The 22,093-nt window shown below is 42.3% G+C and overlaps 1 protein-coding gene across 1 annotated transcript in view; it reads left to right on the forward strand.

Moving 5' to 3' along the window:
- The window catches only part of LOC141105653 (alpha-2-macroglobulin-like protein 1), a 245,551-nt gene that overhangs the window by 86,521 nt on the left and 136,937 nt on the right, over window positions 1-22,093 (forward strand). The window contains exons 15-18 of the mRNA XM_073595630.1: window positions 7,613-7,762; window positions 11,427-11,558; window positions 16,889-16,973; window positions 18,563-18,686. Of these exons, the coding sequence (XP_073451731.1) occupies window positions 7,613-7,762; window positions 11,427-11,558; window positions 16,889-16,973; window positions 18,563-18,686 (491 nt within the window). The remainder of the gene's footprint in view (window positions 1-7,612; window positions 7,763-11,426; window positions 11,559-16,888; window positions 16,974-18,562; window positions 18,687-22,093) is intronic.

The raw sequence follows: 22,093 nt of genomic DNA on the forward strand, positions 1-22,093 counted from the left end.
AGAGAGGAAAAAGGAAAGAAAGGGAGGGGGGAAGTGGACAAAGACAAATGAGTGAGAAAAGGAGAGAGAAAATGAAAAACATAAAAAAAGGGGGAAAGAAAGAAATGGGAGGGGAGAAAAAGGGAAGAGATGAGGGGGAAAAGGGAAAAAAAAGAAAGTGAAAGAAAAAGGGAGAGAGGGGGGAGGGGAGGAATGGAAGGAAATTTGGGGAAAAAGGAAAAGAGGAAATGAGAAGAGAGGGAAGGGGAAGAGGGGGAGAAAAGAAACAGGGGAAAGGGAGAAAAGAAAAAGAGGAAAAGGGAAAAGAGAAAAAAGGAAAGAAGAGAAAAGGGAAAAAGAAAGGGAGGGGAAGGGGAGAGGGGGGACAGGAAAGAAAAACTGAAAATCACAATACACAGAGTGTGAGAAACTCTGAAGGTGAGGAAAACAATAAGAATAAGTCCCCCAAAACAAAAGTGTATTAGAAAATACTTACCAAGTAAGTACCTTGGAGATTGTAACAGACCTTATTAGAAGATTAATACAATCTTTGATATCAAGGAATTCATAAGGACTGAGTTGTAATTTTCACTTCGGTAAGAAGTGAGGTATATGTATATGGGTTTGAAAGGACAATCAAAGGAAAGCATCCCAAGATGAAAGGAAAGATTGGGTTCCCAGCTGATGGAAATCTAATCCAAACAAATGTTAGCTTGTGGGAAGGAGCTATTTGAACGTGTAAGGAAACACACACTTAGACCAATGACCAAGGTGAAAAAAAAGGTTTACATACCTATGGTTTTACACATAGAGTTTCCCCTCAGCATCCCCCACAAGTGGAAAGATGAGCCGCTGAGGAGAAACTGAAGGGGTGTACCTTATATAGGAAGTTATGACCGCTATAATTCATCCAGAGAGGTGTGTGTGGAAGGAGGATTCCTGGGGTCACTCGAGTCGCCCGGATCAAAAAGAGCTGAGCTAAATCCAGTGGATCCAGAGGGGCAGGGACGAACCCATCTATGCACTGATTGCCGTGGGGTTCACATGCTAGGAATTGCATGCAGGAAACCCCCAGTCCGTATCCCCTGGTGCACATCCCAGAGTGTGAGGAAAGGGAGGGGGTGGATCTCTTTACTCCGCCGGCTGTAATAGGCCGACAGGAGCAATAGAGGCCATTCAGTGCAGAGAGGGGGCGGGACCCAAACGTCAAGGCGTCAAGCCGGCGCTGGTAAACCTGCGTCGGCAAAGCTGCGTTCCACAAGAGAGGGGGGAGGAACCGTGCACTCGTCAGCCGGAGGGCTGTCGGGTGTCGGTGTCCCCAGATGGAGAATCTAAGGGAACGCCTCTGGGGGTCCTGGTAAACACCAGGAAACTGTCGGAACCATTGCCATCTAAGAGGACGGCATGTCGACAGACCCCTCAGGCAGTGGATAGACATGGGCGAGGCCAGAGGTCCCCCCCTGTCGGGAGTCAAAACCGAGGGCAGTCCATAGGTAGAGTGCAAAGGCATGCCGCGAAACACATAAATGATTAAATAAAAATGTAAATAGTTACTAACATATACTTAAGAAAAAGGGGGGAAAGGTCTAATAAGGACCCTTAGTCGATTTTCCACATGTTCAAAGCACCGCTGGAAATTAAAACATTACATACATGGCAAAGGATATACAGTTCACCATGTTATAGTGGACAAAGTAAATGCATTCAATACTTGGTGTGTCCCACAGGGGTGTCATTTTATTAAACATTGTGTTAAACACTATGTATAAAAATGATAAAACCAAATAATAAACGGATGGAGAAAGTGGATCAAATTAAATAATTATAGAAAGGGAGCATAGCTAATGGCATTGTTCATTCCTGCTGGGTGAGTTACCCTTATTTTAAAGATCCAGTTGGCCTCCATTTGGAGGATTTTTTGATCAAAATTACCACCCTGTGTTTGGGGGTGTACCCGGGCCAATACCTGGAATTTTAGCAATGCTGTACAGTAGTCATGAAATTCCGCAAAATGCCTAGGTATGTAGGTATGGGCTTTTCTGTTATACCTATCTGTATGTCTACAGCATGTTCTTTGATCCGTCTCCAAAAAATTCTTTTGTTTTTGCCTACATAGTGGTTTCCACATCCACATGTAAGCAGATATACAATGCCGATGGAGTCGCAATTTACAAAATGTTTCATACTCAGATTTTCCCCTGTGGGTAAGATGACGTTGTTGCCAGTTAGAATGTACTTACAAAAGTCACAATTTACACATTGAAATGTACCCCGTGGTAGGGTGCCGCAAGGATCCCTGGATCCCCGTGGCATAAAATGACTTAAGACTAGAATGTCTAGCAATGACTGATTGCGTTTGTAGATCACATGTGGCTCAGATTCTACAAATAGTTTTAAAGTGGGATCGTCACTTAGAAGGTGCCAATAGGTGTGTAAAATTATTTTTATAGTTTGAGATTGGTTATTGAATTTAGTAATGGGGCGAATGCCCTGGGGCTGGGATGAGGTTTCTTTCTCGCCTTGAAACAGTAGAAGGTCGCGTAGACTATCATTTGTGTTTTTAAATGCTTTTTTAAGAGATCTCCTGCTATATCCATGGTCTAGAAACCACTTCTGCAACTCAGAGGCTTCGATTTTGAAATCTTTTTCATTGGTACGATTCCGTCGGGCCCGTAAGTATTGGCCCTTGGGAATGGAATTAATTAAATGGGATGGATGAGCACTTGTGGAACGTAGTAAGGAGTTGCCTGCTGTATCTTTCCAATGTAAATTAGTGGTGATAGCTCCTTCTGTGTCTTTATGTATATTCAAATCAAGAAAAGGGAGAGTTTCTCTATGCCAATTAAAGGTGAATGACAGATTGTAGTCATTATAATTGAATTTCTCCATGAACTCTGTTAGGAGTTCGGGTGTACCTGTCCACAGAATCAGGATGTCGTCGATATACCTGCGCCACAACAAAGTGTGGCGCAGGTATATCTAGGAAGCATCCAAGGCGAAGACCTCATGCTCCCACCCCCCCAGGTACAGGTTTGGGTACGACGGGGCACACTTGGTCCCCATCACAACGCCCTGTACCTGGAGGTAGTAGGAGCCATCAAAGGTAAAATAAAAGCATTGTGAGTCAAAATAAAATACAGCATTTCGATAATAAATGAATTATATGGGATAGTGTCCAGATCTCTTTCATTTAGAAAGGTGGATGTTGTTGCAACCCCTTTCTCGTGCAGAATACTGGAGTATAAGGCCTCTACGTCTATGGATGCAAGAATGGTGTTGGTAGGGACAAATAGGCCATCTAGAACTGTCAGAACGTGAATAGTATCTTTCAAATATGTGGGTAGACTTTCAACATGAGGGCATAGGTAATTGTCTATTAGGGAGCTGACTTGTTGGGTAAGGCATCCTACCCCTGCCTGCCTGGTGGTTGGGAAAGGGATTTGTGAGTTTTCGGTAGGGCGGAAAGGGTAAGGGTGATGGGGTGTTGGACTTTTAGGAAATCACGTGTATTTCTGGAAATAAGATTTTATGAAAAGGCTGAGTCTATGATTCTGAAGAACTCCCATTTATAATCGTGGATCCTAGAGGGAGAGATCAGACGGTACCAAGAGAAGTTCTCCAGAATCTTATAGCACATGGCCGTATAACCTTCAGTGGTTTGTATAACGAGGTTACCTCCCTTGTCGGATGATTTGATTATTATGTCATCTCTCTTTTTGATTTAATTTAAGGCTGCTCTCTGAGTGTGTATAAACAGTGTAGCGCTAATGTTAAATCACAAAAAATTAAAAGTCACAAAAAAGCATAGTGACCAATTCATACCACTGCACACTTATGGAGTGGGGCCAAGAAGGATTTAGATAAATATCTATTCACCTGAAAGAAATCTGGAGACCAATAAAGGGTCAGACTCTAATGGTAGTGTCTATGCACCCCATAGTTAAATTGAAAGAAGCAGTAAGCAAAAAAAGGGGGACAAGGAAAATATACATATAACTATTTGGTTCACAACACCATATATTCTAGATAGTACTGGAATGTCCGTAAGTGTCTATTTATGTAGAAACTGGAGATAATATAAATCCAAAGTAGATGATGATGTCTCTACGTCACATAGGTTGAGAAAAAGGTGGTGTATAATGATGGAGGCTTACCAGAACCGTTGGACTCACAGAGACATATATCCCTTGAGTCAGAAATGCTTGTGTTGCCACCGGGCAGTAAATGAAGTATCACGCTGGACCAATATGGAATCCGGATACTGTATCCAAGGCTCCCAACAGATTTCTTTCTTGTATGGCCCAATTCAGTAGTGGCTCATGGAAAGTAAAAAAGAGGCCACATAGTGTAATACCGTTTAAAAGAAATAAAATTTATTGTGGTAAAAAACTTACATGTTCCATGGTAAAAAAGCGCTTAAAATAGACTTAATGGCAGGCAGTGGAGTCTCCCGACGCGTTTCGTCTCATTAGACTTCCTCTGGGGTACCTTACCACCGCTGCCATACTTACTTATATACCCACTAAGACCCCCTTTGATGAGAATCCGGCGTGTGCCACTTGTTTACTTGCACTTCCGGGTGTCGCCAAAATGGCGGCCCCGCGTGCGTTCCAAGCCTCTTTCCAGTGGCTTCTATGTGTTCCAACCATCCCTTGTGCAAAAATAGGAAACATAAATGGCCAATTGTTATCCTGTTGCTGAGTCTTATAAATAATAGATACCATCAGTGCTGTGTAGAGGGAAAAAGAATTACTAGTATGATTTAAGAAGACAACCGGATCACCCTCAGGAAGTGGTTAGATCCGGATGTCCGTTGCCCATAATGTGTTTGGCCTTGGCTTCCGCCCATATGGAGCGCAAGCCAGACGGCCGTTCGCCATATGCGTGCCACGCCTCCATATGACAAAAGACATGGCGCGATGTCGTCATTGGCGATCCGCTCTCCAACGCATGCGCACCACGTCCTGGAACAGCGGAGAACGCAATGTCGTCATTAGCGGTCTGCCTTATCAGTACGCCTCCCTTTAGAAGTGACATTCTACTTCTATAATGTGTAGTGTGTATTTATAGTGATAGATGGTAATACATAAACTAAAGATGTTCATGTATAATCCGAAAACGTTTTACTATAGGACTACTCTTGCACAATCGTGAAAGTGTAACCAAAAGGGGGTGCAAGAAATAAATAAAATCTTAAGATAACAGGTAGTGTGTCCGCATTATTTATGACACATGTATACATTACACCAAAATGTATAAATTACACTAGAATCTGAACACCAGTGTGTATATATGTGAATTATTATCTGCAAGGTGAGTGTGATTAATATGTGAAATGTAAGTGAAGGAAAAAAGCTGGGATTTACAAACGATGGAATAGAATTACACATAAACCATCTCCCAGACTCTTAGTTCTTAAATCTAGTGTTAAGGTGTGTAGACATAAAAATAAATGTGCAATGTAGATAGACGGAGGAGCTGGGATTTAAAACAGGTAGGCTAGTATTAAATATAAAGCCATCTCCCAGACTCATTATTCTTAGATATGTAAATAAAAAATCTTATAAATAATAAGAAAAAAAGGGTGAAGGCCCAAGACGGATTCTCAGTATGGGGTGCATATTACCAAGTTAATTACACCAAAAAAATATCCAAAAAAATGTAAAGAGTACATGTCCAAAGATACCTAGACATGAATGTGATACATATTCCGACATGCAGTGTATAATCATTTAAGTCCAGATCTCTTTCATTTAGAAAGGTGGATGTTGTTGCAACCCCTTTCTCGTGCAGAATACTGGAGTATAAGGCCTCTACGTCTATGGATGCAAGAATGGTGTTGGTAGGGACAAATAGGCCATCTAGAACTGTCAGAACGTGAATAGTATCTTTCAAATATGTGGGTAGACTTTCAACATGAGGGCATAGGTAATTGTCTATTAGGGAGCTGACTTGTTGGGTAAGGCATCCTACCCCTGCCTGCCTGGCGGTTGGGAAAGGGATTTGTGAGTTTTCGGTAGGGCGGAAAGGGTAAGGGTGATGGGGTGTTGGACTTTTAGGAAATCACGTGTATTTCTGGAAATAAGATTTTATGAAAAGGCTGAGTCTATGATTCTGAAGAACTCCCATTTATAATCGTGGATCCTAGAGGGAGAGATCAAGAGAAGTTCTCCAGAATCTTATAGCACATGGCCGTATAACCTTCAGTGGTTTGTATAACGAGGTTACCTCCCTTGTCGGATGATTTGATTATTATGTCATCTCTCTTTTTGATTTAATTTAAGGCTGCTCTCTGAGTGTGTGTTAGATTGGATCTTATTGGGATAGCATTCATCTTTCGGATGTCTTGGGTTGTGTGGTCGACAAATAATTTAAGGTTTGGGTTGGAGAAGGCAGGGAATTTTTGTGACTTTTTCTTTTATTCAAGTGGTGTTGTAAGCACCGGGGATGCTGTGTCCTCGGTGTCGGTCAGCATTTGATGCATTATCTTGGGGTCATCCCAAACCCCACCTTCCATTTCCAGTTGTGTTAAAACTTTTAGCATTTTATAGTCCATGCGGGACCATTTGATCTCTGGACTTATTTGTGCTTTATTAGTTTGATTATGCCAAACAGTTTTGAAATTCAATTTCCTAGCGAACATATTAATATCCTTCAGGACCTCAAAATGATCTGAGGTAAAAAAATTGAGTCCCAAGCCTAGAATCTCTAATTCTATTTTAGTGAAAATCTGTGGCGTAAGGTTAATTACATCAAATGTACAAGATTGAGTTATGTGGGACGAGTGATGAACTGATCTATGTGACTCTGTGCTGCATTGTGTGGTGGTTTGGGGGTCGTAGGGACCCTGTCTTTGGAGGCTGGTGCCCGAAAATTTGATGGTCTCGGTTGCTTAGGAGTCGCTCCTGATGCCACTCCACTTAAATGTAGTGTACCTCGCATGTCTGGGGGGGTTGGGACAATGTCCTCCCCATCAGACATTGGAGGTGTTTTTCTTTTAGATGCTTGAGTGCGAATTGTGTCTGAATTGTCTTGTGAGGAGGCAGTGGGTCCCATGCTGTGAGGCTAGAAGCCTTGGTGCGTGTAGGTTGTTTGGGATTGAAAAGATGAGGAAGTTGAGGTGTCAGAAGCGTTGGGCAAATGGGCAATGGGCAAATCGTTTTGAACTTCTAATTTTCCTCCACTTCCCCTCTATTTTTCTCCTCTCCCTCTCTGGGGGTTAGGTGAAACCAGAATAGGATAAGGGTGCCCTAACCCCATCTCTTTCCATCCCCTATCCACTATCCTACATAATATAGCCTTTGAGGGGGGATTGTTCAATCCAGTTTATCTCCCTTATAATAATTTTTTATTATTAATATTATTATTGCTCCAATTTAACACTATTGTATAAGTGCGGTATTTTCTGCCTTATAATTTTATTGTAAGAGATTTTTTTAATTTATTGTATGATTTATTACTGCAGCACTGCATTTAGAGTGATACCACTTTTATTGATTTAAGAACTAATTTGAGAGCTGCTCATACTTTTCAAAATTCCTCTATAAAGGTCATTGTATGTGGTGTTCTTTTTATGATTGTCTCCAGCTTTGACATTTACATCTTTATCTTTGTCCTACTTTTTAATCCCCAGGTATCTCTTGGGTTCTCTCCTGATGAGGTCCTCCCAGGATCAGATGTGTCTCTTCAGGTTCAAGCTGCTCCTGGCTCTCTCTGTGGTCTTAGGGTGGTGGACAAGAGTGTGGTGCTAATGAAACCCGAAGCTGAGCTGACTAATGAAAAAGTAAGCCAGTTGGTCGCAAGTGTGTTCTTCGTGTATTACTCCAGAAACATTTGAAAGGAGTATTCAGGGCCCTAAAATTGTGACAAGGTCTGGAAACCATCCTTGTCACTGATGGAGATGTTATTTATATACAGAAACAAGGAGGTGGATCTCCGCCACGTTCTTGTACGCTTGTGGTGGTCCATCTACCATCCATCTCCCACGTGGGGGTTGAGGTGCTTGCGGTGGTCGCCGCCTTCCTGTGCCTCTCCCCCTGGGGGGGGTGACATTAGCTTGCCGCCCCTCCCCCAAAATATTTGGCACCAATCACCACTGCTGGAAGAGTTACCAGACTCTGACGTGAGCAGCAAAGGAAGCATGTCAGCAGGGCAACATCATGAAAGGCTTAATTTCATGGACATTGTTTCATCAGTGTGGATAAGCACAGGTATACTGCTGTGTAAGGGAAACCTGGAAATGAGTGTTGACAGAGCAGAAGAGCGGCTTCATAGTGCATGGTGTGTGACTGCAGATCTGAGGTGAAGTGACCACTGTAACGATCATTGCTCCATTTACCAGACTAGAACCTGGATTCTGTTTTACCGCTTGAGTACCAGTCTAAAATAACCTGTCATTTCCAGACCGTTTTTTTAGTGCTCAGATAATTTGACTGACAGTTACTCATGCGGCACTTTACCCAAATACCTTTGTAGCACTGCCCCCATGGGGGTTGCTAAATTTAGACTCCCCTGGGCCCCCCACTGATTATCCTGTAGCCAGTTACATGGTATTTTCACAAAGCCAGATGCACTCACTCTTCCACTCGTCTCCAATGACCAGTGTAGGGGGATTTGTTTTTATGTTTTATTTGGAGAACTTGGATAGGAGAGGGGAATTAGTGTGATACTCCAAATTAACTATGCACAAGTGAGGACAACGCTCTTTCTGTAGAACTGTGGAGCAGATTATCTGCTGAACCATACAGCGTCTGTATGAAAGAACAAGTCTCTCTGTAACAGAAGAGACTCAGTGGACTTTGTTAGTGGACTTAAGTCTTCAAGACTCTTCTAGCCAGTGTCTCCTTTATCTCACACACCCAATATGCTGACTTCTAGGACCAGAGGGGGATTTCAGCAACACACACAGTCTCCGGGAGCCCTTCAGGGTCTGTACTCACAAAATGTCCATGGACAGCTGGTAGCCTCCTTCCAACTTCCAAGCGACACTCTATACCAGTGATGCCAGACCAGATCCATAGACTTCCTCCCTCAGTCAGCTTGCATGGGAACCCTGGATTGAGGCTTTTAGAATTTAGGCCCTCAGATCAGGCACTTAAGGCCGCATGGCAGCCTATACTGGGAAGAGGCAGCCGACCCCACCCCACCTGAACCTCCTCCCCACAAGAACTCAATGTCTCTCCTTCCCCCTGTTTTAAGGGGAAGGGGAGGGATCAACACAGTAAACAATAACATGCGATCACTGTGGTGGCCAGTTACAGCCACCACATGATACGAAGTCCCTTAGTCTAATGATGGCTCATTCAGTATACAAGGATTACCGAGCAGATAGTTGCCCAAAGATTATTTATCCAGTGCCATGCATAAACCTACCAGGTAAATATAGGACCACTGATTCTCAGTTTAAAGAGGTGCCTGATAGAAAAAGGGTTGAGATCTGTTTGTCTGTGCCTAATTTGATCATCAACCATAATTTGCTCAGTGTAAGGCCAGCTTTACACCGCTCTAGCAGCATTCCTACCTGCTGTTGACTGTTGCCACTGGTGTTATAGCAGGTCTAAGGAACTCCATGACACGCATGCTCCATAGTGAAATAGGGCTGTAGTTCTGCATATCAAGTTCTGAAATCCAGTACACGCAGGTTATATATTCAGCTGAAGAGAGGAAAGTGTTCCTCTGAATAAACTCCTTGTACACAGACAGTTGAGGTCCTGACCAGGTGTCCTCATCATTAGTCTTTGTTGTCCTACAAGGATTGACAAGAAGAGAAGTGGGCTCATGTTTAGATTATAAGGAAATAAATGTGGTTATTGACTCCCATTGACCACTAAGCCTATAAACTGTGTTCAAGCATCGGTTTCTTGAACTTTTCTGGTTAGGACTGTAATAAGCAGTGGAGGCTGATGCTGGAGGATTTTGGGGGGCCCCCTCCAGGTCCGCAATTACCCTACGGCGGAGCTCCCCTGGACTGTCTGTGAAGAAGGCTGCTCCTCCAGTCTATCCTCCCTCACTCTCCAGACTGCTGTCATCTCTAATCCGTCCTCTGTGTACAAAGTTCTGCCATTAGTCTACCTGTCCCCGGCGCCAAAGGGAATCGCATGTCCTCATGCCCGGCACTGGTCCCATGGCCCCCCTCCCCTCCCTCTCTCCCTGTATGTCTTGGTGACAGCTGCGGGCACATGATGGGTTAAGACACGTGTCCGGCCGGAGGCGGTCCTCTTCCCCCAACACTCTGTCACTGCTCCCCACCGCCTCACTGGCTCGGCTGACCTGTCAGTTATGAAGAGAGTGGTGTCTCTCCGAATGGCCGATGCTGATTTGCTGTCATTACAGGGTGGGAGGGCTCGGGGTGCAGAGGACTGCCCCCTAAAGACAATGTAAAATTGGCCAATTAGGGCCTCGGCATGTGGTCATGTGCCTATGAGGGGGTAACGGACCTGGTAAAAACCTATTGGTCTGGCGCCCCACACAGTACATGGCCACATAGATAGTGTGAGCTGGGGGTGGTGCCGTAGGCTGGGAGAGGGGATATTTTTTGCTGCATTTGATCTGTTGTGGAGATTTATCTTCACTTCCTTTCAGGGAGACAGAACAGGAAGTGAGAGTAAATGTCTACAAACTTAATGAAATTTCCTTCTTAGACAGTTGTCCCAAAACAAGTGTCCCTATTGGAAGGCTTCCCCTCTATTCCTGTTTTGGTAATACCTGTAAAATGTTTTACAACAGGACAAATAAAATGGTTGAATCTTCCCAGTGGTGACATAGACAGCAATGAAAATGGGACATGGGTTCTAACCCTTCTCATGCAACCTAAAACTAATAGTAACGTTTTGGCTGTACATGCACTTTAACATTAGCTATTCACTTGCTCAAGCAAATAGAAACATTGGTATTGCACTATTTCTGCCATGTACAGCAGCACAGCTAGATTTTTTTTCAACCCTGCACAGACATTTAGGCTGGTATTTCCATTGCAAAGAGCAGCATGCTGCCATACTCATTTCTGCTTGACTTCCAGCATTTGAGAGGGGTCTTTAAGAGGGTTCATCAAAATGTGGAATCAATTCCAAATGCACTGAAGTAAATGCCATAATGTGGGGAGGGGTTATTGTACAAGGTACAAATTAAAGGAGCCCATTACCTTGGAGAAGGGATAAAGAGGCGTTAAGAACCCCTTACCTGTTGTCTTGCATCTCACAGAATTATTATTTATGTAGCAGATGGTGGGATTGGAAATACCAGTGGTGTGGCTGGAGTTGTGAAAGACCTGGGGCACAATGAGGAAAGGTGCCCTGCAATGTATGTGTCATGAGCATGGCCATGTTGCGCCTAACAGTGGGAGTGGCTTAAAGGAGGATGATTCATTGTATACACTGTTCACATATGCCACAGTCTTGTATGTACATTATTTAATTCTCATAACCTCTGGTAATTCCCATTTTTTCCAGATTTACAATCTGTTTCCTTATTCGGATTCTGGTGACTATGACTATCGAATCCAGGAAAGGGAAAGCTGCTATTATTCAGAACAATCTATTGAGAGGCTCAAACGTTCTCTTGATGTATACAGCCTATTTAAGGTATGATGTCATATTATTTGTTGTTCAGTCGTTTAGTCGTGTCTGACTCTTCTTGACCTCATGGACCATAGCGCGCCAGGCTTTTCTCTCCTTGTAAAAAAAAAATGAAACCCTTGAGTCTGGAGATGAGAGAACCCTGGACTTATGTGGATTGGAGCTCCCAGAGCATACCAAGCTTTACTTTCAGTGAGATGGTGAGAGATGTGATAAAGTCAGACCGAGGACTGGACTGTGAAATCAGCTTGTCTTTGCGCAATATTCAAGATCTTGATGTGATATACTGAAGAAAGAAACTGCAAGTTTTGAAATAAGGTCTAACAGCTATACGGGCCACTGATGTTTACCAAATCCTTTTCCAGTCATGGTCTAAAGTTATATTATCTAATAACTGTTTCATGGGAATATTTTAGTGGCTGGCGAAGAGAGATGTAACCAGTTTTAACTTCATAGTTTATATGAGCCATTGTAAAGCATTCAATACCTTAAATCATAATGATATGTTTGTTGTTTGATTTATGGGTCAGTTCTAGTAGTTAGAATCAAATCAAGTGGGGGTATATGTTGTAATATGTTGGCCGATTTATGTAGGATATTATATTATTATATATGTGATTGTGTACACATACAATAAAATACTGACATATTGACCAGGCCAGAATTCAGTTGATAATGGTTGAGTTGCAAACTCAATTTTAACATATCAAAGGGACAGGTGGCGTTTCTTTGATATGTTAATCTTATGCAAGTCTAGCTAGGTATGTGAGGAATGGCCTGTTAATCAAAGGGTACATTGTTTACATACTTAAGGATGATAAAGGACCATAGGAGTATGTATTGATGGTACTTACAAGTAGAGTCTTTTCACATTGGTTAACAATAAGATCAAAGAGTATTTTGGGTTGACCTAGGCTACTGTTTATGGTCATATTTACTCTGTTGGATTTTGTCATCTGTTGCAAGTATCTTATGGACTTTGTTCTGTCTGAAGTTTCAATAAATGCATCTCTCTGGAAGAATCGAGTTGCTGCTGGAAATCATTTGCATCATACTAAAAATTACTTAATAATCATCTACTCACTACTATATCAATCACTACAACATGGAGCTCTGAAGGGACGGCACGCATGCAGTGGAAGTATCTCCTAAACAGTGCAAATTTAGGAGATATTCACTGTACCTACAGGTTAGCCTTATTATAGGCTTACCTGTAGGTACAAGTCAAAATGACTTTACTACCACTTTAAAGGTTCAGCCTTTTTGCAGATTACAGGATATACAGTATGTCCAATATTTAATCTGAAACTCAAGCTAAAAATGCATTAATTTTTGGATAGAGTGGGTAATGATTCCAAATGTCAGGTTTTTAATGGGCGCTGGTAGTCTGCATTGATGGATGCTCGTAGTCTACATTGATGGGCGCTGGTAGTCTGCATTGATGGGCGCTGGTAGGCTGCATTTATGGGCGCTGGTAGGCTGCATTTATGGGCGCTAGTAGGCTGCATTGATGTGTGCTGGTAGGCTGCATTGATGGGCACTGGTGAGGGTGCATTTGATGGGCGCTGGTGAGGCTGCATTTGATGGGCGCTGATGAGGCTGCATTTCATGGGCGCTTCATTAAAAAGGTGGGGGCATACATGGGCATGGCAAAGGGGGTGGAGTCAGGGGTGGAGCCAAGGGAGCTGCAAAATTAGGTTTTGCCTAGGGTGTAAAAAATCCTTGTTCCAGACCTGGGGACATCCCATCATAGTCAGTTGTCACTGAGACAGAAAGTAAGGAAAAACATGGACAGTTGTTCCTGGGACAGAAAGTAAAAGAGATCCAAACATCATCGGAGCGGACATGGACCTGTCATCTGCCTGCTCAGTGAGGCACCTTCCGCTGGCGGAGTCCACAAGTGTGAAAGAGCCCTAAGTGATGGCAACATTAAAATTCTTCTACATATGATTGAAAAAGAGAGAATACGGCCACGTGTCAATCTTCTCTGAAATATTATTATCCTACCCCATATCTATCACAGCAGCATGAAGCTTTGAGAACCCAGAAGGATGTCAGGGTCAGGTTTGAGTCAGAAATAGATGCCAAGTGCTTCTTTTTACTTTCTTGGAGATTCAGCCTTGTGCTTACATGTAAAATAAATTTTGACTGTGTGTGTAAAAAGAACTATAGAACTTTTTCTTGTTACCATGAACTGCAATATGACTTACCAATATAGTGAGAGATTTACTAAAACTGGTGCACACAGAATCTGATGCAACTGTGCATATAAATCCTTTTCTAACGTCAGCTTGTTCAATTTAATGAGTTGTAAAGTCAGAAGGTTTTTTATCTTAATGTATAGAATGCATTCTATGCAGCAGCTCCCCTCAGCCCTCCTAATGCTTACCTGAGCCCCTTCTCTGTCCAGCGATGTCAATGAGTGTCTCCACCATCCAGGACTCTACCTCCTGATTGGCTGAGACACAGCAGCGGCACCATTGGCTTCTGCTGCTGTCCATCAAAATCAGTTAGCCAGTCAGGAGAGAGAGGGGGCGGGCCGAACCACAGCTCCGCCTCTGAATGGACATACAGAGCTGCGGCTCGGCTTGAGTGCCCCCATAGCAGGCTGCTTGCTGTGGGGGGGCACTCAATGGGAGGGAGGGGCCAGGAGCACAGAAGAGTCACCCGAGAAGAGGAGGATCTGGGCTGCTCAGTGCAAATCCAGTGCACAGAGCACATATGTATAACATGTTTGTTATTTTTATAGAAAAAAAAAGGAGACTTTACAATAACTTTAACCACTTCAGCCCCGGAAGGATTTGCCCCCTTAATGACCAGGCCATTTTTTGCGATACAGCACTGCGTCGCTTTAACTGACAATCGCGCGATCGTGCGATGCTGTAACCAATCAAAATTGACATCCTTTTTTACCCACAAATAGAGCTTTCTTTTGGTGGTATTTGATCACCTCTGTGTTTTTTATTTTTTGCGCTATAAACAAAAAAAGACCAACAATTAAAAAAAAAAAACTTTTTGCTATAATACCTATCCCAAAAAAATATATAAGAAAACTAATTTATTCATAAGTTTAGGCCGATATATATTCTTCTACATATTTTTGGTAAAAAAAATCACAATAAGCGTATATTGATTGGTTTGCGCAAATGTTATCACCTCTACAAACTATGGGATTTTTTATTGTTTTTACTGGTGATGGTGGCGATCTGCAATTTTTAGGGGGACTGCGACATTGCGGTGGACAAATCTGACCCCAAATGACACTTTTTGGGGACCAGTGACATTATTACATTGATCAGTGCTATAAAAATGCACTGATGAATGTAAAAATTACACTGGCAGGGAAGGGGTTAACACTAGATGGTGATCAAGGGGTTAAATGTGTTCCCTGGGTGTGTTCTAGCTGTAGGGGGGATGGGCTTACTGGAACATGACAGAGATCACTGTTCCCGATCACTGGTAAGAGTAGATCTCTGTCATGTCATCTGGCAGAACGCGGAAGCGCCTTGTTTAGATAGGCAGTTACTCGTTCTGCCTCTCCTCACCGCGATCGCAAGCCGCCGGCAGACCCGTGGACACGCGTCTACGGCGAGCAGCGGCACGCACGCGCCTGCTATCCTCCTTGCACGGACCGACGTACAAGTTTGTCGGTTCACGCAGGGGAGCTGACCTGCCGCAGTATATCTGCGTGAGCTGGTCGGCAAGTGGTTAAGCTTTCACAATAAAACCTGGAAGCTGATTGGTTACTATCCACAACTGCACAAGGTTTATATGTTTGATAAAAAGATGGATGTTGTCGATTAGGCTCGGTTCACATATATGTCAATCGGATGCGTTTTTAACCGCATTTGATTCTCATTACATGTGAATTGGACCGGCTTTCAATGGAGCCGGTTCACACAGGTCCAAGGCGGCCGCGGTCTGTTTATGAAAAGGATCCTGTGCAATTTTGGGTTCGAATTTTGACTTGAACTCACATCTGAATCGCACATGACCCGGTGAACAAAACCAAACTGCAGATGGCCTTATTCACAGACCTATAAATGGGGAAACTGACTAGAGGGGTTAATGTAGTCATAATAATACTATTTAAAATAATACAAATACTCTATTAATAATGCTGTACTCCAGGCTGACAAAAAACTACACAAGTGGAACAAATATAAAAATATATAAATATTTGATCTTTTGTCTCATTGTCCCCTGTCCTCCGTGTGTCTTGTCTGGCTATGAAGACTGATCTTGTTAGTGTGACAATAAAGCGAGCCTGTCAGTTGTGCTAGAAAGGGGCGGGATAAGCCTCTCAAAATCTGGCCTTACATATAGTCCAATATTTGTTCTTGTTTGGGTAGTGAATTGTTAAAAGGGGTGGGCAACTACATGGCAAATGAGGTTTAATGTAGAAAAATGTAAAATAATGCATTTGGGTGGCAAAAATATGAATGCAATCTATACACTGGGGGGAGAACCTCTGGGGGAATCTAGGATGGAAAAGGACCTGGGGGTCCTAGTAGATTTTATGCTCAGCAATGGCATGCAATGCCAAGCTGTTGCTAACAAAGCAAATAGAATATTGGCATGCATTAAAAAGGGGATTAACTCCAGGGATAAAACGATAATTCTCCCACTCTACAAGGCTCTGGTCCGACCGCACCTGGAGTATGTTGTCCAGTTCTGGGCACCAGTCCTCAGGAAGAATGTATTGGTAATGGAGTGAGTACAAAGAAGGGCAACAAATGTAATAAAGGGTCTGGAGGATATTAGTTATGAGGAAAGGTTGCGAGCACTGAACTTATTCTTTCTGGAGAAGAGACGTTTGAGAGGGGATATGATTTCAATATACAAATACCGTACTGGTGACCCAACAATAGGGATAAAACTTTTTCGCTCCTCTCCCCCTCCTCTCATTGTCACTGTGGGCGCCCGGCCTGTTATGTGTAAGAACTGGGTGGAACTCCGCTTTAAAACAAACTTGTCACAAAAAAAATTCCATCCACCAGCTTTGTCCAAGGCTCCCACCCTCCAGGCATGAAATAACACATGGCATGTTATCTGCCTCTCCACAGTACAGTGCATGGTGCTCGAGCGGCCAATCACCAGGCCCTTATGCCAGTATACAGGGCAGGTGGTGTGCCATTCAATTCACAATCATCACCAATAATGAGTCAACCTGCCTTTTATATAATAATAAAAAGTGTTTGGGCCTAATTATGAAAAGTGTCCAAAGATTTATTCTGATTCATTCGGGTTACTGGTTGCTACAGGCAACAAGAAATGTTCCCTTTTGTGCAGTTTTTTTAGAATTAAAAAAAAAAATGTTTCCTCTTTTCTTTCAGCAAATGAAGTTAAAAATATTTACAAGTGCAGAAATTAAGTCGCCTGAGAAGTGTATTCTGGACGTTATGTACAGTTTGGCAGGAGGTAGGAAGATTTTTTTTCTACTAAACCTTAGACCTTATAAAAGTATACCAATAGTTATATCTATCTGGTCCTTCTGTTGCACTACTGCTATGTGCTTACGTTCATGTTGTTTATAATGTCTCTGGGTCTACTCTGCTTTCGCTGTATGCTTAAATATTATTTTGCTCTGTAATATGTTTTGTTTTTGTGTTTTGTTTTGTTTGTTTTGTTAGACTTCCTTTATCCAGATGGCAGCTCACCTCCTCATAGAAGGTTAATATATTGGTTTGGCAAGAACGATTCTTCATGAATCCATGCTGATTACTGCTAATGATACCGTTGTAATTTTATAAAATCTTGTATATAGTCCCTTATCATCCCCTCCAAGAGCTTGCATACTATTGATGTCAGGCTAACTGGTTTGTAATTCCCGGGCATGTATCTTGGCTCCTTTTTTAAATATTGGTGCTACATTGGCTTTTCTATAATCAGCTGGTACCATTCCAGTCAGTAGACTGTTCATAAAAATTAGGAACAATGGTCTGGCAATCACTTGACTGAGTTCCTTAAGGACCCTCGGGTACAAGCCATCTGGTCTTATTAATGTTAATGTTTTCAAGTCTAATTCTAATTCTGTCCTCTGTTAGCCATGAGGGTGCTTCCTGTGACATGTCATGAGGATAAACATTGCAGTTTTGGTTACTGAAGCCCCCCGATTCCCTTGTGAAGACTGAGGAGAAGAATAAATTCAATACCTTCGCCATCTCTCCATCCTTAGTAACCAGATACCCTTCATCATTCTTTATGGGACCAATATGATCTGACCTCCCTTTCTTACTATTTATGTACCTAATGAATTTCTTGGAACTTTTTTTACTCTCCTCTGCTATGTGCCTTTCATGTTCTATCTTAGCCGCCCTGATTGCACCTTTACATTTCTTGTTGTATTCTTTGTAAAGTTGGAATGGTATGTGTGTGTGAACAATATGATAGCAACGTAATGATGCAAATAACAGATGGCATAACAAATGCATTATTCAAAGTTTCAATGTGCAAAAAATTGCAAGAAATTCCAGCGTGTAAAAAAATTGGGTTAAATTAAAAAAGTTCAAGTCCATAAGAAAACCCATACACTTAATACAGGGTGTGACAAATGAAATGGTATTCAGCTCCTTGGCTATCAGTGTTCAAGAAAAACTGCAGTGTTCCATCCACAAGAAAACAGAGTGGTCCCTTACCAGATCTGATGGATCCCTATTACAGAGCTTATGCCGGGATGATCACAGGTGCGGAGATTTCAAACAGCGTGTCTTGATACACTTGCAGGGATGAGCTTCATGTGTTCAAAGATCATATATGAAAAGGGAGAAGCCTCATAGTGTAAAATTTTTAGCCTTAGCAACCATGGTAGTGCCTGGCTTCCCACATCTTTTTTTGATAATAGCTTACCTATTAACCTTACAATTAGGACAGATTTGCCCCCCCAGCACCCCTCCCTCTCCATTCCTCATAGACTTGAATGCAGTTTGTGCAAATTCAACAGTGAATCAAATTGTGATAGATTCACATGTTACTAATCTTATATCCCTACCATATGTTTTAACTTTTAGATTTTGAATCAGAATTGGAAAACAAGGTTCTCAATGAAATTGAGCATCCCAGTAGCCCTGTAGAAAAGGAGAAGCCACGGATCTACTTTCCAGAGACATGGATATGGCAGTTGGTAACTGCTGGGTGAGTCAACCTCTGCAAATATTATGTTATACAGAGTGTTAATTCAGAATATAAATATGTTGCTGAGTCTATTGCATATTAAGGGATTATTCCACCTGAATGGACTTGAGTGGACTGGTGGATGGTTGAGGCCCTATTTACTTTTGTATTTACTTTTCTTATGCTAGAGCTGACTATGTCCAATTAGCTGCAAGAAAAGTTACTTTTGTACCTGGACCATTTATAGTACGGTATGTATTGGAGGTGGTGTACCAACAGAGGTTACAAGAGTTGGCTCGCCTCCATTTTGGCCTTCCTGGCATGAAATATGTGTTAACTGCCACCTAAGTTAGTGTGTACTAAATGCTAAAATATCCCATATTTTATGTACCATGGCAAATAATTTCATGAGGGGCAATGACGACATCTTTATAGGCACAATTTGTTAGACAGGCCTAATAAAAGGGCCAAGAAATTGGTAAGATACACCCTAAACACCATTATAAAAATGCATTGGATATTGTTTGCCATTGCTATGAAATGTTTTTCACCTTACTAGAGAGAAAATGAAAAAGTGTTTGTACATAATTTCTGCAAAAAAATGTTTGATCCATTTTATTAGAGAAAATCTTTTAGATATAAAGCAGGGGTAGGCAACCTTAAAGTGGTGGAGATCTACCTGAACAACACAGGAGAAGTCAAAGATTACTGGGCACAATGTCGCCTTCTCACACCTGATTAAAACCTCTAATTGCCGTAGTACCGTGTCGCAAATGTGTGCATTGCATGGCAATCATGGGTTTAAATCAGGTGGTAAAAAGGCAACATATTGCCTCCTCGCCACCTATCAACACACACTCGGATTGCTTTTCAGAGGAGCAGCACCTGAATGAGCCCTTAGTTGCATTTAGCAGTGGCACCTTAGGGCTCGTTCACACGTAAAGTTGGGGGATGGTAAAACAGCAGGATAAAATAGAAGTCTATGGCTAAGTTCAGCAAACCCGCAAGAAAGTTGCAGGTACAACAGCAGCCTATTTGTCTTATAGCTCAAAATTACAGTTTCTATGGATATTATGAAGCCCCTCTCTCACAATCAGATATAATTCTTTTTAATATTACATGGGTGCACAACTTGTGGCCCTCCAGCTTTTATGGAACTACAAGTCCCATCATGACTCTGCCTTTGGGAGTCATGCTAATAATTGTCAATGGCTTGCAGTGCCTCATGGGACGTGTAGTTCCGCAACAGCTGAAGGGCCACAGGTTGAGCACCAATGACATAGCGTGTTTCAGGGATTGCATGTTGGTGGGATGTTCGGTATAATGAGAAGAAGATTTACCAAAACTGGTGCACACAGAATCTGGTGCAGCTGTACATGGTAGCCAATCAGCTTGTTCAGCTTGTTCAATTAAGTTTTGAAAATAAAACCCGGAAGCTAAAATAAGAAAGGGGTTTTTGAAACTTTGAGTGAGGTACAAGACACGTGGCTGGAGAAATTGTAAAATATTTTAATTGGCATATAAACAAAGCATACCTTATAAACATATGATACATGGTTAAACATGAGTATTTTTGTCTATATACAAGGCAATGGCATACAAAAAAGAGGAGATCATATATATACATGCACACATCTGAAATCGCATAGTACCCCATGGAAGTAACTAGCATAAAAAGCCAAATGCTTATTGAGTAATGGATACAAATGGGCTATAGGGTACAAATGAATCACAGACTTTTCTCCTCACACATGCACATCATGTCTCAGAGCATGGCTCTGTGCAATATCACCAGACATGTTTAAATTTTTTCACCCTTGCCTATTACGTTTTTGCTCCTGGGGTGTGTCGGTGTGCTCGCTTCTCCCTTGGGTTAATTTCCTCAGCTCCCGGGATAGACTTGTCTCGCAAATCCTGACTTGCAACACTGCTAATTTAGAACAATCTATACATATGCTAGGCGTTTTCTCCTGATGAGTGGCAACTGGCCACAAAACGCGTTGAGCCTATCAATGTCATCATGTTCCCAACACATAGCTTGACCTCAGCTGTGGTTCATTTGTATCCTATAACCCATTTGTATCCATTACTCAATAAGCATTTAGCTTTTTATACTAGTTACTTCTATGGGATACTATGCGATTTCAGATGTGTGCATGTATATATGAATTCCTCTTTTTTGTATGCCATCGCCTTGTATATAGACAAAAATACTCTTGTTTAATCATGTATATGTTTATGAGGTTTGCTTTGTGTATATGCCAATTGAACAATTTTACAATTTCTCCTACCACATGTCTTGTGCCTCACTCAAAGTCCCAAAAACCCCTTTTGTATTTCTGATTTAGGGATGGAGGTGCATGTTATCATGCACCTCATTTAAAAGTCCCAAAACCTGGGGCGTGTCTGGACGTGAAACAGGGAGGATGTGTTGGTGCAGAGCTCCACACATCCAGCCACAATCCGTTGCCATCCACCGCTTGTTTTGCCCAGGTGCACCTCCGGAATCCTTCTGCTTACCCCTGGGCACCTTGCATCGCAGCCCCAATGGTTATCGCAGAGTCTGACCGGCTACAGTGTCATCAGCAGAAAAAAGAGGGGAGGACACCTTAATTCATCCAAGAATAGGTTCAGGGGAAGACGGATAGGGGAAAGGGGGATTTACCACCCAATGAAACAATTAATCAAATTAATTATACCCCTAAGGTTACCCAAATCATTTGTCAATTAACTCAATGGTGTGTAGCTAACAAGCTATCAGATAGTTGTTCAATGGACCATAAAGATATATATGAGAAAAAAGAAAAGGGGGCAAGAGGAGGCCTCCTAAAAAAGATGGTCCGCTCAAGAACAAACTGTTGTGAACCTGAAAAAACTTTATTGTGTCAATTTACTAAATAGAAACATAATCCACTAACCATGTATATTTAAAAAATAGGGCAAAGAAAGTCCTATTGTGTGCTGGTGGCCACCACAGACATTACACATACATCAAAATTTCATGCACTCCCACTCATCAAATTAATGTCACTGAAGACCCGGGTCTGTACAATTTTCATGGGATTCCAGAGCAAGGAGATGGCTTCATGAATAATAGACATTCGGTCCTTCTAGGATAAAGTGCAAGTGCTGGTGAAAAACAAGGGTCCCATACAGATGTGAGCCAATAGCTGATTGGGCATATATGTGTGTCAACCGACAAGGAGAAAAGGGGGGAAGAGCGTCCTGATTGATTAGTGAACGACTGCAACTCCAAGGGGGGGAGGAGGAGGAATGGTGGAGAAGGAGCAGCCTCACATGTATAGCATTGAAGATAGACGGAGGATAGCCATAGATAAAGTGCCTCCTATATGTAAGGGTACATTTTTAGCTCACCGTCTGACGTCTTCAGTAAAGTCAAGGGCTGCTGATGACCGCACTCATGTGGG

Source organism: Aquarana catesbeiana, linkage group LG08 (assembly GCF_042186555.1).
Source record: "Aquarana catesbeiana isolate 2022-GZ linkage group LG08, ASM4218655v1, whole genome shotgun sequence".
In the NCBI taxonomy this organism is placed as follows: domain Eukaryota; kingdom Metazoa; phylum Chordata; class Amphibia; order Anura; family Ranidae; genus Aquarana; species Aquarana catesbeiana.